This window comes from Plectropomus leopardus, chromosome 3 (assembly GCF_026936395.1).
Source record: "Plectropomus leopardus strain MGB_pleo_1.0 chromosome 3, ASM2693639v1, whole genome shotgun sequence".
In the NCBI taxonomy this organism is placed as follows: domain Eukaryota; kingdom Metazoa; phylum Chordata; class Actinopteri; order Perciformes; family Serranidae; genus Plectropomus; species Plectropomus leopardus.
In genome coordinates, this window is record NC_142178.1 from 14765548 (window position 1) to 14778509 (window position 12962).

General features: G+C 42.6%; 1 protein-coding gene across 2 annotated transcripts in view; it reads right to left on the reverse strand.

Annotated features, from left to right (window-relative positions):
• Positions 1-1093: 1093 nt before the first annotated feature.
• Positions 1094-12962, reverse strand: part of mxi1 (max interactor 1, dimerization protein) — a 62294-nt gene continuing 50425 nt past the window's right edge. For both annotated transcript variants that reach the window (XM_042485364.2, XM_042485365.2), the window contains 3 exons: positions 7943-8057; positions 5729-5927; positions 1094-5246 (listed from right to left, as the gene is read on the reverse strand). In XM_042485364.2, coding sequence (XP_042341298.1) covers positions 5083-5246; positions 5729-5927; positions 7943-8057 — 478 coding nt within the window. In that variant the 3' untranslated portion in view covers positions 1094-5082. The remainder of the gene's footprint in view (positions 5247-5728; positions 5928-7942; positions 8058-12962) is intronic.

The following is a 12962-nucleotide window of genomic DNA, read 5'->3' on the forward strand; positions in this document are numbered from 1 at the left end:
TCTTATCCGTTTCTTTCTGTCCTCGCTTTGTCTCCCTGTCCCAACACCATCTGGCTGCATCCTCACTATCTGTTAAGTGTAATTCCTCTTTTTGTACTTTTATGGTTATGGTCACAAACTCTTCACCACTTGTATTTTGAGTTTATTTCATTTGCCAAAAAGGAAATGAAAAGAACAGTAAACAAAGTTGAGGTTGAATTTGAAATAAAAAAAATAAAATGTAAAAATAAATATATATTCCGATAATATTGTTATCACACTGTAAAATCTGACGAGTTAATTTCAATTTAAAAAATCTAGGAAATAAATTGCATTGAATAATGTAAGTAAATATAACTATTAGCCTTAATTCATGTTTATTTTATACCTCATTGTTAAGTTTACTTCAATTTTAGTAATGTTTTTGTGAAGTTGATGCAACGTCAATATGACAAGTTCAATTAAAGCAGTCTTTCTAAGTTTTAGCAACTTCAGTAAATCAAGTTGACTGTCCTATATGTCTGTATTCTGCTGGTTGCAAATGAGTAAGTTATATTTGTATTTTCTTTAACATGTTGAGAAAACAGAACTTGCAGATCTCCTAACTTCATCATTGGCAAAATCCTCTTTGTCATGATGAAGTAAAGTTAGACTAGCTTGGTTTGCTGAAGCTGCTGACACTTAGAAAGTACGGGATAAATTCAACTGTCATTTTTAAGTTGCAACAACTTCACAAAATTAAGCAAATACGGCTTAACAATTACAAATCAAGTAAATGAAAACCAAGATTAACAGTAATATTTCCTTTGCAATTGGTTTCCATCATTATTTTAAGTAAAATCAACCTGTCAGATTTTACAGTGCGTGATATCTTTATGGTTCAGTGAAAATCTGATATTGTGCCAGCCCTAACTAGAAACAACCATTTTATGATATATTAAGTTTTTGACAGAGGGAGTCTTGCAGAATAAAGGAAAGTGATTAATAAATAAAAAGCACATGTTGTTTTATTGTCCACTGGTCAGTGGGAATCATTTGGATAACAGATGTTGCAGCGTGACAGAACATTAAGCACTGACAGACTGCTTTATATATAAAGAGTCCAGCTGAGTCATTCAGGTTTGAAAATCTTGGTGTTTTTATTGTAAGTATTGCATCTTCAACTTACACGGCTAGAATCAGACTGCACGTTTTACAAAGGATGGCCACAGGTTCAGAACAACAGGAGGACTCCCTACGTGGGACTGCTCGTTTGGTTGGGCTAACTCGACCTCATGGACCCGTTTGCTCAAAAGCCAGACGCCAGAATGGAGTGTGGTTTACAAAAAAAACACTTCCAACAACTTCCACTTCGCCGTGGCTTGTTGGTACACTTCTGGCCAAAAAGCTGCAAAACTGGAACTCCTGGAAAGTGAACCTGAGCACAGTCAGGACCGCATGTCTAAACCTTTAAACACAGAGGTAAAAATATAGCTTTGTGATAACCAGCTTATGAAGATATGCTATTGTTTTGAATCTGCAGCATAGCCAGACACTCTTTGTCAGACATCCCAACTGATCTGGGCTGATCCAGGACCAGTCTGCACTAATAGTTGAGCTCAGTTAACTTTCAGTGCAAATTTATAGCTGCAAATTATGTGACAGAGCGTTCACTCCACTAGATTATATCCAACACTGGATTTATTTGTCTTTTTGTGACAAATAATCTCCAGAAGTCTGATATTTAATGAGTAGCAGGTGGGAACCGGCCCAACTGAGATCAGTGCAGACTAGTCATGGACCAGGTGCCTCTCTAAAGCCTCAGTAAGAACATGTAGCATACACACACACACACACACACACACACACACACACATACATACAGATACACAGTCTCACACACACTCACATGAGAGAGGACAGACCTGGCTTCGGTAAAATCAGTTCTTATAGTTTGTTTTATCCCGTCTGGGAATACAAGATCAGAGTAGTTTGCCACATGAGACAGTACACGGAGTGCCAGACAGTTTTCACACATTTCAGTGATTAACGACAAAACACTTTTGTCCCAATGCAGTAAAAATATATTGTACCCCGAGCAGGTTAAAACACCACTAGGATCCAGGTCCACGCGAGGAGTGGAATTCATTTCAAACACGGGACCTTTTTTTTTCCTGTCAGCAGTGCAGGTTCATAAAACCAACATATGACGACGAAAAACAAAAAAAACAAAGAGTTGAAGGTTAATAACTTAAACAGGGGAAGAATAAATGTAAACTGTCCCTCAGAGAGAGAGATGAAGAGAGAGGACACTGAGGTGTTCTGAGGTGGTTTTGGCATTTTTTTTTAAAATAATCAAGCACCAGAAGTGGTGACTTTCTGATTCAGTGCCAAGTCCAATGACCTCAACGTAGCTCCGCCGAGAGCTGGCATGTCAAACTCCACACCTTAAAGATGTCCTTCAGAGAAAAAACAAAGTATTTGTTCTTTTTTTTGTTGATTTTATTTAAATCCTCAGTCGGAGGCATTGAATTGTAAATGTAAGACACATTTTGTCAACTAAAACACAAGTCTAATAGAGACTACGATCCTCCTAAAAGAGGAAAGTGGAGTTTTAGACCCCTTTTATTGTGTAGTAGCTGGCTCAATATTTGCCAGTAAAGTCTTGGCTATCGATAGGCCTTGTGCCGAGATGACCCCCGCCCCAAAAAACAACCAGACAGGAGAATTTATAAACAAAATGGCCAGTTTTTCACCATTTTGTCTTTGGTTGTTTTAGGTCTGCGTTTGTGGTCGCAGGCTGTTGTCGGGGGAGTCGCCTCCGGACAAGGCTGGTGACTCTAAACAGGCGAGGCTCAGCACTAGGAGCAGCTTAGGGGCCAATTACATTTCAAGTGTCCATTGAGTTAAACATCAAAAAAAAAAAAAAGAAAAAAAATGGCTACATTTCTTATCCCCTCCCACCCCACCCCCCGACCCCAAAAAAGCCATAAAATATACAATTCTTAAAATAAGGAATGAGGAATAAGCGTCAAAAAGAGGAGTAAAATAAGACAGAACCAAAATAAGTTAACTTTTTCCCTGTTTGCTTGTGTTCTTTGAGGGATTGAGAAATAAATATTTGAAAAGGGAGGTGTTGTTATTTTCTTTCACATATAAAAGGACTAATGTGAGCTTCATGAGCGAAAATGACAGTGGAAATGAAAAAAAAAACAAAAAAAACTGTGGTTGAAGTGCAATTCTTAATGCCAGTGGAGTTGGGATGGCGAACATTGACATCGTACAACCCGTTTTCTCCTCGCCACACTTCAGGCTTTCTCTCCACAGATCACCTGACCCCCAGTGGAATGCCATATACAGCTTTTACCCCCAAATTTATGAACATTACAAACAAGAGAAAAAAATAAATAAAAAGAGTGCCACACAAAGTCAGCATTCTCCCACTTGAAGTCATACTGGGTCTGCTTTTCTGCGTCGGGATGGGAAGTTGTTCTGTCGTTTTTTTTTTTTTGTTTGAAGGGTAACTTTTCTTTTCCGTCTCAGCGCAGCAACAGAATGAGTAACTTTCAAAAGTTTCCACCAGCAAACTGAACAAAGTAAAAGCGTCCATGCCACATCCACTGCCAGCTCTGAAGAGGATCAAATCTTTCCAAAAAATTTTAAAATGCACAATAAACACAAGTCAAACAGCAACAGAGGCAATAGTTCTATCCATGAGCTATAACTTTTTTTAAACTCCTTTTTAAGGTTTAATTCATTAAGCTATTTGTATGTACAAAAAAAAATTAAAAAATTGGACGGTCACACAGTCTTTAGGGGAGAAGAGAAAAAAATAAAGGAGGAGTTCAAACTGACGAGACAAAAAGGAGTACAAGAGTTATTGCTTGTTACTGCTGGAGACAGGATGGACATCTATTCCAAAGTTTGTTGTTGTTTGGACTTTTTCCTTGTTGCTGTTGTTTTATTTTTTTTGTCTTTTTTACCTCTTGGTTTGTGCCGTTTCTATGGACAGCTCTAAAGTAGGCAAGTGCAGGATAGCTTGTCGTAGCTGCTTGTTGAGGAGGGAGAAAACCAAACAAAACACACACACACACACACACACACACACACACACACACACACACACACACACACACACAAAAGTTCCAATTTCCACTCTTTGAAAATGCACTGAGCACCCACATTCGACAGGAATGTTGTTGTTTTTCCTCCATTTTTGTTTTTGGTTGTTATCCTCCGTGCTTGGTTGGAAACTATCGCTGCAGACACATTTTGTTTTGCTTTAAAAGCTCGGTGGTGGTAGATCTGATCTGCTTCCTTGTTGGTTTGTTTCACAATAGCACCAATGCGAGTGTCCGAGCTTCTGCAGTGTCAAGCAGAGGATACGAAAAACATTAAGACGGAGGTTAAATTCAGGGATGGAGGGACGTTTGTCATGGTCAAGCTGTGTTGATATGGCAAAGTTCATCCACAGTCTTGATCATAGTCCAGATTACATTATATCCCGTTTTTCCAGGGCCGACACCAGAACGTTAAGAAGGGATACACAGGACCAGCTCAACACACACGCACGCGCGCCCACACACACACACACACACACACCAAAGGAGACAGCACCCAACAGAAACTCTGAATTATTTCTATATGAATTTAAGTGCATTTTGGATTAAATTAGGGGTTGTGTAGCCTTAAGAAATTCAGACAATTGACAGTTTGAGTAAAGGAAACAATTATTTCAACTGTGTGGGTTTAAAATTGAAGATGTTCATTTTTCATATCAGCCAAGTCTGATCTCCCTTTAAAAGAAGATTAAAACCAATAGGCAGTTTCACATCACTGTGTTTGGGTCCCTGGTGTCGGTGTTGGTTCGGGGCAGCTCAAAGTCCAGAAATGAGAAAAAGCTCTCGGTGGAGGTCCTCCCACAGTGGATTCAGCAGCGCAGGAGGAGGGTGGGGTGGGGTGGGGGTAACTTAAGGAGCTGCTGAGAGGCAGGAGCGACAGGGACGCCATTAGCTGGGGGGCGTGGCTGTCGTCTTAGGGTGGAGGCATGGCTGGATGGACGACCAGATTGGAGGGCAGGCGGGTTTGGCGGGGAGGTGGTGGTGGCGGTAGTGGTGCGGGGCTCTAGGAGGAGAAGGCAAGTTTGACACTGCAGGAGGAGTAGCCCTCGTCGCTGGCCATGCTCTGCAAGCTGCTGTGGTCGTCCAGGTCGCTGGTGCTGGCTGTGCTCACACTGTCCAGCTCTCCATGGGAGAACTCCGTGCTTTCCACGTCCACCTCGATCTCTTCTGTAGCCGAGGACAGAGAGACGAACGGAGAGAGGGCGGAGGGAGAGAGAAGAGAAGAAATCTCTTTAGTAAAAAGTGACAGGATGACAGCGTTCTTTTAAGGATAAGGCTGGAAATATGCTTGATTTTTGCAGCGCTCAATGAAAATAAACTTAAAATGGTGCTAAAAAATGAGTTTCACTTGGTTGAACCAGGATTGCACCGTGTTGTAATGACAAAAAGGTAATGATAGCTTAATTTGGAAGTTTGTTACTCCAACTCATCAAAGTTAACCGAAAAACCTTCCAGGAAGAATTTGCATTTTAAACCTCTATCCAGGAAATAAGTGTTGATTATTTTCACCTGACTTCACACACGGTCCCAGAGGAGCTCTGGCCGGTACAACCTCATCGTGGTAAAATTAGCCAGAGAGCAGCTGGAGGGTTTGATGGCCTTGTAGTCGCCAAATTAAAATCCTGTTTAAAAGCTGCGGCCTCACTCACCTTGGTCAGAGTCAGAGCGGTCGGAGCAGAGGGTGGAGCCCACACTGTCCATGCGTATCCTCTCCCCCTCCCCTGGGCTGCTCTGGGCTGCAGCACCGCTGCCTCCCCGCAGCAGCTCCAGCTGGCGCTGGAGGTGCCTCTGCTCCCGCTCCAGAGACTCCAGCTGGTACTGGCTCTTCCTGTCTGTCTCTTCAAGTTTCTGGTCAGGAGGAGAAAGGGGAGAAAAAGAAAAGGTTAATTATGTGTACAAGGGACCAAGGCGAGATGAGAATGTTTAGATAAAGTGCTTAAGAGGACAGGATAGCCAGATAAAAACACGCTGAGAAAAAAGGTGAGACACAAGAATAGTAGATGGCTGCAGAGATCAATTGAGACAACTTAAGCGACAGTGCTGAGATACAGAAGAAATACATGTTAGTTTGTAAAGAAACTCCTCTCTGAAAGTCTTTCAGAATACAATCAGCACAAAACAAACAGCACCTGTATTAGCATTCAGATTCTAAACTCGTCGCGTCCCTTGGACTTTCCTCCTGCCAGCTCTGAAACCCCAAAATGATTTCCCTCACCTGCCTTGTTTACACCGTGACGCCTGCTTTACCCGCTGCCTCTGTTTATGCCTTGCGCCATGACAATATCAGCGCAGGCCGTGGCAGGGACTGATACAGCCGTGTGGTGTCTCTAACCTTGTAGTCTTCTGTCACGGTCGCCGACAGTGATGAGCGTGACTCCCAGCGACGGACCAAAACAATGGGCCATCAATAAGAGATGGAGAGTCTTAAGTTGACAGCAGCAGAAGTGCAGAGTGATTACGTCAGCGGTGGGGGGGAGGCACGACAACAATACCGGCTTTATGCTTCTCCGCTACGTGAATGCATGCTACCGCAGGCTTTTCCCATGCACACTGCTCAATCTCTGCCTGTCACATGCCTGTTTTTTAAGTGGATGGGAAAGCATGAAGCAGGATGTCTTAACGTGTTATATGCTCTGGCAGGTAAATTATCACCAGTGACCACATGAGTACTGGTTAAATTTTGGCTCAGGTTTGTTTGCATGAGCCAATTTTAATGCTGCAGGAAATGCATTTTATTTAAACACCCACAGCATGTTATGTCGAAGCATTTGGATGGACTTATTCATGGCTGTACTTAAGGTCTTCTGGCATTGGATATAATCTATTCACAATACTGATATTTTTATAAACTAAAAAGGTTCAAACAAGTGTTCCATTCAAAGCATTAATATAACAGAAACCTCTATTTACAATGCAAAGATAAAGTGGAGCAGGGTTTCCTACACATTCATATATTTGTAGTGGCCTGCAACGATTAAAATGTCTGTTGCCATTAATAGAATTTTTATTTTTGGAGCCCATTGTTCATTAGGAGCACTGTGGAAATATATATACCATTTGGTTATTGATTCACTACACTCTCAGAGCAGAGAGTGTACCCTGGGCAGAGATGGAGCAGCAGAACGCCAGGCACAGAGAAAGTGAATCTTAACGCGCTGGATCTAAATGCCTGCAGTCACTCACAGCAGTAGCGAAGCTGCAAAAATGTCAGACTTAAGAGAGGGGATGCAGAATGATAAAAAGACACACAGACACACACACACACACACACACACACACACACACACACACACGATAATAAAAACAGAAAGCTTGCTGACCCTGCTATCCACTGGCTCAGACTCCTCTATGTTTAAGACCATGTGCAGACAACTCATGCTGTGAATTTAGCATCGACCCGCTTGAAGGGTCATATGACGAAAAAAATGAAAATTGCAATAAAAATGCACACCGCTGTCAACAACAAAATGTAATCAGGTTCACCTCAAAAACATTTGTGCTTTGGCATCCCTGCCTCTGCAGCAACATGAATAAATTGCGTATTAAAAGTGATCCCAGCAGGGGGTAGTTGAATCTGGCAGCAAAGGTCAAAACAAATAAAATCCAAGCAGGGATTTATTTTTTAATGGAAGTGCATGTTTGTGCATTTGTATCAGCGTATCCATCTGAAAACTTGTCATTTTGTCATTTGAGCAATACTTTGTGTGTGTGTGTTATAATTATATTTTTATTTACTGGGTTTCAAATATATTTCAGATGCCACCATTGATCTATATTGCATGCTTAAATGCTTTGCTTTCTTCTTTCGCTGTGTGGTTCATGTTTGTGTGTCTTTAGCTTTGTGTGGGATAATTATCCTATACCTTTATGTGTGCTTTGGCTTTGTTGAGCAGGCCCAGGGTGGTGTGGCGGTTGCAGTCGGGTCCCAGGGGTATGAGGGCCTTCAACCTCTCGAGACACAGCCGCAGGTGAGCTCGTCTACGGGGTTAAGACAGAAATGGAAAAAGAAACAGAATGATTAGAGAAATGACAATGTACAGTAGGAAAGTCTTGACAGTAAAATGTAAAACACATACAGTATGTGTAAAAATAATTTCATCTTTCGTTGCTCAGTGCCTTCTCTCCATGTTTTTGAAAGAAATTGGGCCAATTTGCTCAGGTTTCAAAGGGTTAAAGGTCAGAAGGTTCTAAAAGGGAAAGTTCATACTTAAACACTGTTTAAACCAGCTCTTATACTGTAGTATATTATATTTTCTCATGCACTGATGACTGTCTAAAGATGTCAAACTATTTACACAACTTAACAAAACAACTCATTCACAATTGTAGAATACAGATTCTGAGCATCCGAGGGTGGATTTTCTTTTAAAAGGTCTGCACCTCAGCACCTAAATGTTAGCCGCATTCTGTCACCTTGGGATGCCGGCTCATTAAGACACATTGTATTCTTTGTGAGAAACCAACAGCTGCAGACCTGGCTCGTGTATTATAAATCCCCAGCTTATCGTTCAACAACACTGCAGGTTACATATGATTCACGTCCCACGTAAGCCTCGAGACGATACATTATCCTCTGCTGGTATTTTTTGCACCCAGCTTTAGTTACCCTTTTCAACTACAGTACAAACAAGTTTTATCTGGGGGGGAGGGAGGAAAGGTGTAATGGCATTTCCTGGACCGTGCTTGGCTGGTACGCTCCATCATCCTGACAGTCCCTTAGTCTGAGACTGCAGACAGGCCAGGGGTACTATCTATCCTGCTAATGGCTCCGAGTTGAGAGGTAAAGAGTGATAATTGTGGCTATAACACAATCAGTGCTCCATTAGTAGGAGCTGCCCTTTCAGCCAGCCTGAAGGGAAAAGTGGAGAGGTATTAAGAGTCAGTGGACTCAGCGGAGCCACCCAGGACCTCAGGAGGAGCTATCTCTGGAGGGAGGGAGCCCAAAGGAGACAAGCCCAGGGGACCAGAGCAGGAATTCACTACACTGATTACACCAGGGCATGACTGCTCTCTGTTACGCTCTGCTGCTTTAAGACTGGTGGAGATATGTGAGCACTGGCTCGAGTATATCTGTCTGTGTGCATGTCAGCGCGCGCGTGTGTGTGTGTGTGTGTGTGAGAGAGGAGGGGAGGTTCAGCTATGCATGGATGGTGTTGCCGATAAGAACACGAGAGAAGAGTGAGCCCTTACACCAGTGCAGTATGCGTGAGTGTGTGGTGCTTAAACTACGTGATCAAGACAAGCGCTGCATGTCTGGGGAGATAAAGAGGAGGTGCCCTGATTCTGTCTGTAGGGCTAAAAGTTGATGATGTCACAGGTACACACACATTTTCAACCCGGGGAGTTTGTAATGATGAGTCCGGCTCAGGTCATCTGTCTGTGTAATCACTTCTGTTCACAAGAGGAAGCAGAGTGCACCTTTGCTCTTTATCTGTGAAATGTCTGTGTTTGCCTCATCTGAACCCCGACACACACACGCGCACACACACACACACACACACACACACACACACACACACACACACACACACACACACACACACACACACACACTCTGATATCAGCTGGCAATTAATCACTTTCTGATCTTTCACAGCAGCCTGAGGGGAATACAGGCAGCTCCACCTGGGAGACGTCTAGGACACGCTACTGAGAGGACAACATGGCAGACTGTCTGTCTCAGTCATTCCACTTTTTTTCCAAAACTGCAATTATGATCATTACTTGATCATAAGTAAACCAGGCATTAAGTGCATTTTGCTAACCATCTTCAAATTAAGTAGGCCATGTACATGGAATGTTTCAACACTGCTGATAGGCCACTAAATTATTTATTGTGCAGCTGGAGCTGAAGAGCTGACACAAATATAATTTCACGTTACGTGCAAGAACAAACAAGTACTCGCTCATGGGCATCCCATTTTTAATCCTTAAAAACATGTGTGCCACTTGTGCATGTGTGAGAATGTCTTGTACACTCTTAGTTTTTCCTTAGTCACAATCATTTTGGGAGAGCTCGATAAAGAAGGCTGCCAGGGCTGAACGGGACACATTGGTCCTGTATGTCTGTCCGGTCTGTCGGGTGTCAAGTTAACAAACTCCAGACACCGGAGACCACGATCTTCTCCTCCACTCCCATCCAGATTAAAACAACCATCTCAGCAGACAACCTCAGATAACCCTCACTTACAGCCACTCCCGTCCTTCTTCCACCCTCCCCCTCTCCCTGACCCCGATGAGTGTTCAGAGGAGGTGAAGGGGTACGCTGACCGCACAGGCTCCGCTGAGCGTCACCACATATCTAGCCTTGGCTCTGACCGAAATATCCCATTATGGTTCTTAGCGCTAAGACTTCGATTAGTGAGTGCGGTGTGAGGCGTCACTGGTCGGGCTGCTGAATCACCACTTTTTGCCGAGTCAGTGTCAAACCACACACACCCTTTCACACCCGTATGATGATGAGGAGGAGGAGGCAGAGGAGGAGTCTGCCACGCTGTCGTCCCTCTCAGCACTTTGAGTCCTGGTTTCACAGCTACCTTCTGCATCATGTGGCCTCCTCTCGCAGCGACACATGCTACCGGGTTGGCGGCTCACTATGCCTCTTGTCGATAGGCAGACATGTGAGACGTCTGTGTGACATTTGTCCTAATCTCTGGGTGCATAACGTGCTCTGCTGTGATAACAACAGGAGCCCCAGAAAACGCGCAAGAGTGACTGACGGAGGAACAGAGTGTGACTGTGAGAGAGGAGAGAGTGTGAACTAATGTGTAAGTCACGGCCCTCACATCGAGCTGCCTCGTAATGGGAAGTCAAACAACTGGAACTCTTATTCTCAGCTGTCGAGTATTTCAGAAATCACTCTGGGAGAAAAAAAGATTATGTCCTCAGAGCTGCAGGCAACATAAGATAATGGCATAGACTGGTTTGTCATGCTAGTCTGCACCACCAGCACTATCTCTTACTGTCTCACTCAGGGGTTAAGGGTCATGAGCTACTAGCCACTGGTGCTGCCCCCAAGACAGGTCCCTAATCCCTGAAAAGGCTTGTTTATCATGTCAACCCACAGCCAAAGAGCTTAAACCATTTGCAGCTTACGATATGAGTGGCGGCTTGTGACCATAAATACCTGCGTGCTGCAGCCAGAATCTCTCTTTGCCTGTGCCCTCTTGTAGCCACATAACACTGCGACAGAGCCTACTGTTACCCGAGTTCTTAGAAAAGGCCGGTGCTAGTTACATAAACAGCTATGGATTTACTGTGCAGCCACATAACTCCACGTCCTCAGCTGCTGAAGCTAAGGATTGGTCAAGTAAACATGGTTTAAAGGATGTGACATCACAGGACAGCAGGCAGTGTCAGTAGGTTGTTGTTAATGTGGCTGATGTGACCTCGCTTTCATCAGGGGTTAAACGTCTCTACTGAGGGTAGTACTCACAGCAGGTAGGGCTGCACAGTTTATCATTTTTTACAATTGGCATTGTGATGTTAACTTTACGCAATAAATATATCGCCAAAGTATGCTAAATTGTACTCAGGGATTCTCTGAGTTACTTTAAAGAATGTATGAGTAGAGAACTGCACTTCAAAATGTATCTTGTTTTTGCAAGCATATTTATATAGCACATTTCATACCCAAAGGGGCTTAGAAATAGTAATTTCAATTCAATTTCAATATGATCTATTATGTTTAACACCACAAACCACAATTAAACTTGGATGGCTTTACAACATTACTCTGTCCTTGAAACCTCACAGTGGATACTTCTTTTTTTTCAGTTCAACATGCATTTGTTGTAGTATTGTAGCAGTATACTGAAGGCAGCAGATTGGCAGAACAGAGTGAACTTTAATAGAAGTTTATGTATTGCACGTAATATTGTTATCACAGTATTCAACAAGGTCATCGAATATCACATATTTTCCTGATATCATTCAGGCCTGCTTGCAATAGCATGTTAAGGAGCCAAAAGCAGAGCTAAAGGTATTAATAGCTGTACTTCAAGCAAAAAATATTAAGCCGAACCAGCGTTCTGGTTTCTTAATGTGAGAATTTGCTGCTTTAATTTGCCATTTATCATAGCAAATAAAGAGTCTATGAGTTCTGGACTGTTGGTTGAACAAAAGATGAAATCTGAAGATATCACTTCATCAAAATTGTCAGAAAAAATTGTGATAACCATTTTTTAATTTATTTCAAAATGCTAAAACAAAGTGGATGGGAATTGTTAGTTGTAGCCCTACTGTTACTGTTTATTGAATATGTTTAGCTCAGTTAAAAAAAAACTTTTTTTAAAAAGTCATAAATGTAATGATTATAAAATGTCAGTTCACATACAAAGATACTTAAAAAAAAAATCAACCAATCAACCAAAGCAAAACGATAAAAGTAAAAATCAGACTATAACTGTAATACATGTTAGGATTTATACGCTGTTGCTCTGCTTCTTTGCATTTCCAGTGTCTAATGAATGGCACAGCGAGCTGTAGGGTGCCTGAACAGGGAACTCTTCATCTGTGGCAGATTACATAACACGTGGCCAGTTGCTACCAGGACCTGTGCTCCAAACTGTCACGCACAGCAGGGATATCAAATCCCTCGCTGACAATAAGACAACACAGACAGAGAGGCCTGGTTTTGCCTCGTATTCAGTGGTGGGAGATTTCTGAGTATGCAAGCAATATAATAGCATGTTTTACTTTGTTTTTGTTTGGTGTGTTTTCTTTTTTTGTTGCCTTGCGGGTATACCTGAACTAGCAGCTGCTTTTGAAATCCCACGCCCTCTCTGGTAGTGAGGCAGTGAGCTTCTGTGGACTCGAGTCTCCATGCAGATCGATTCATAATGTAACTGGCTATTCAAAGGAAACCACATCTAAAGCTGATCT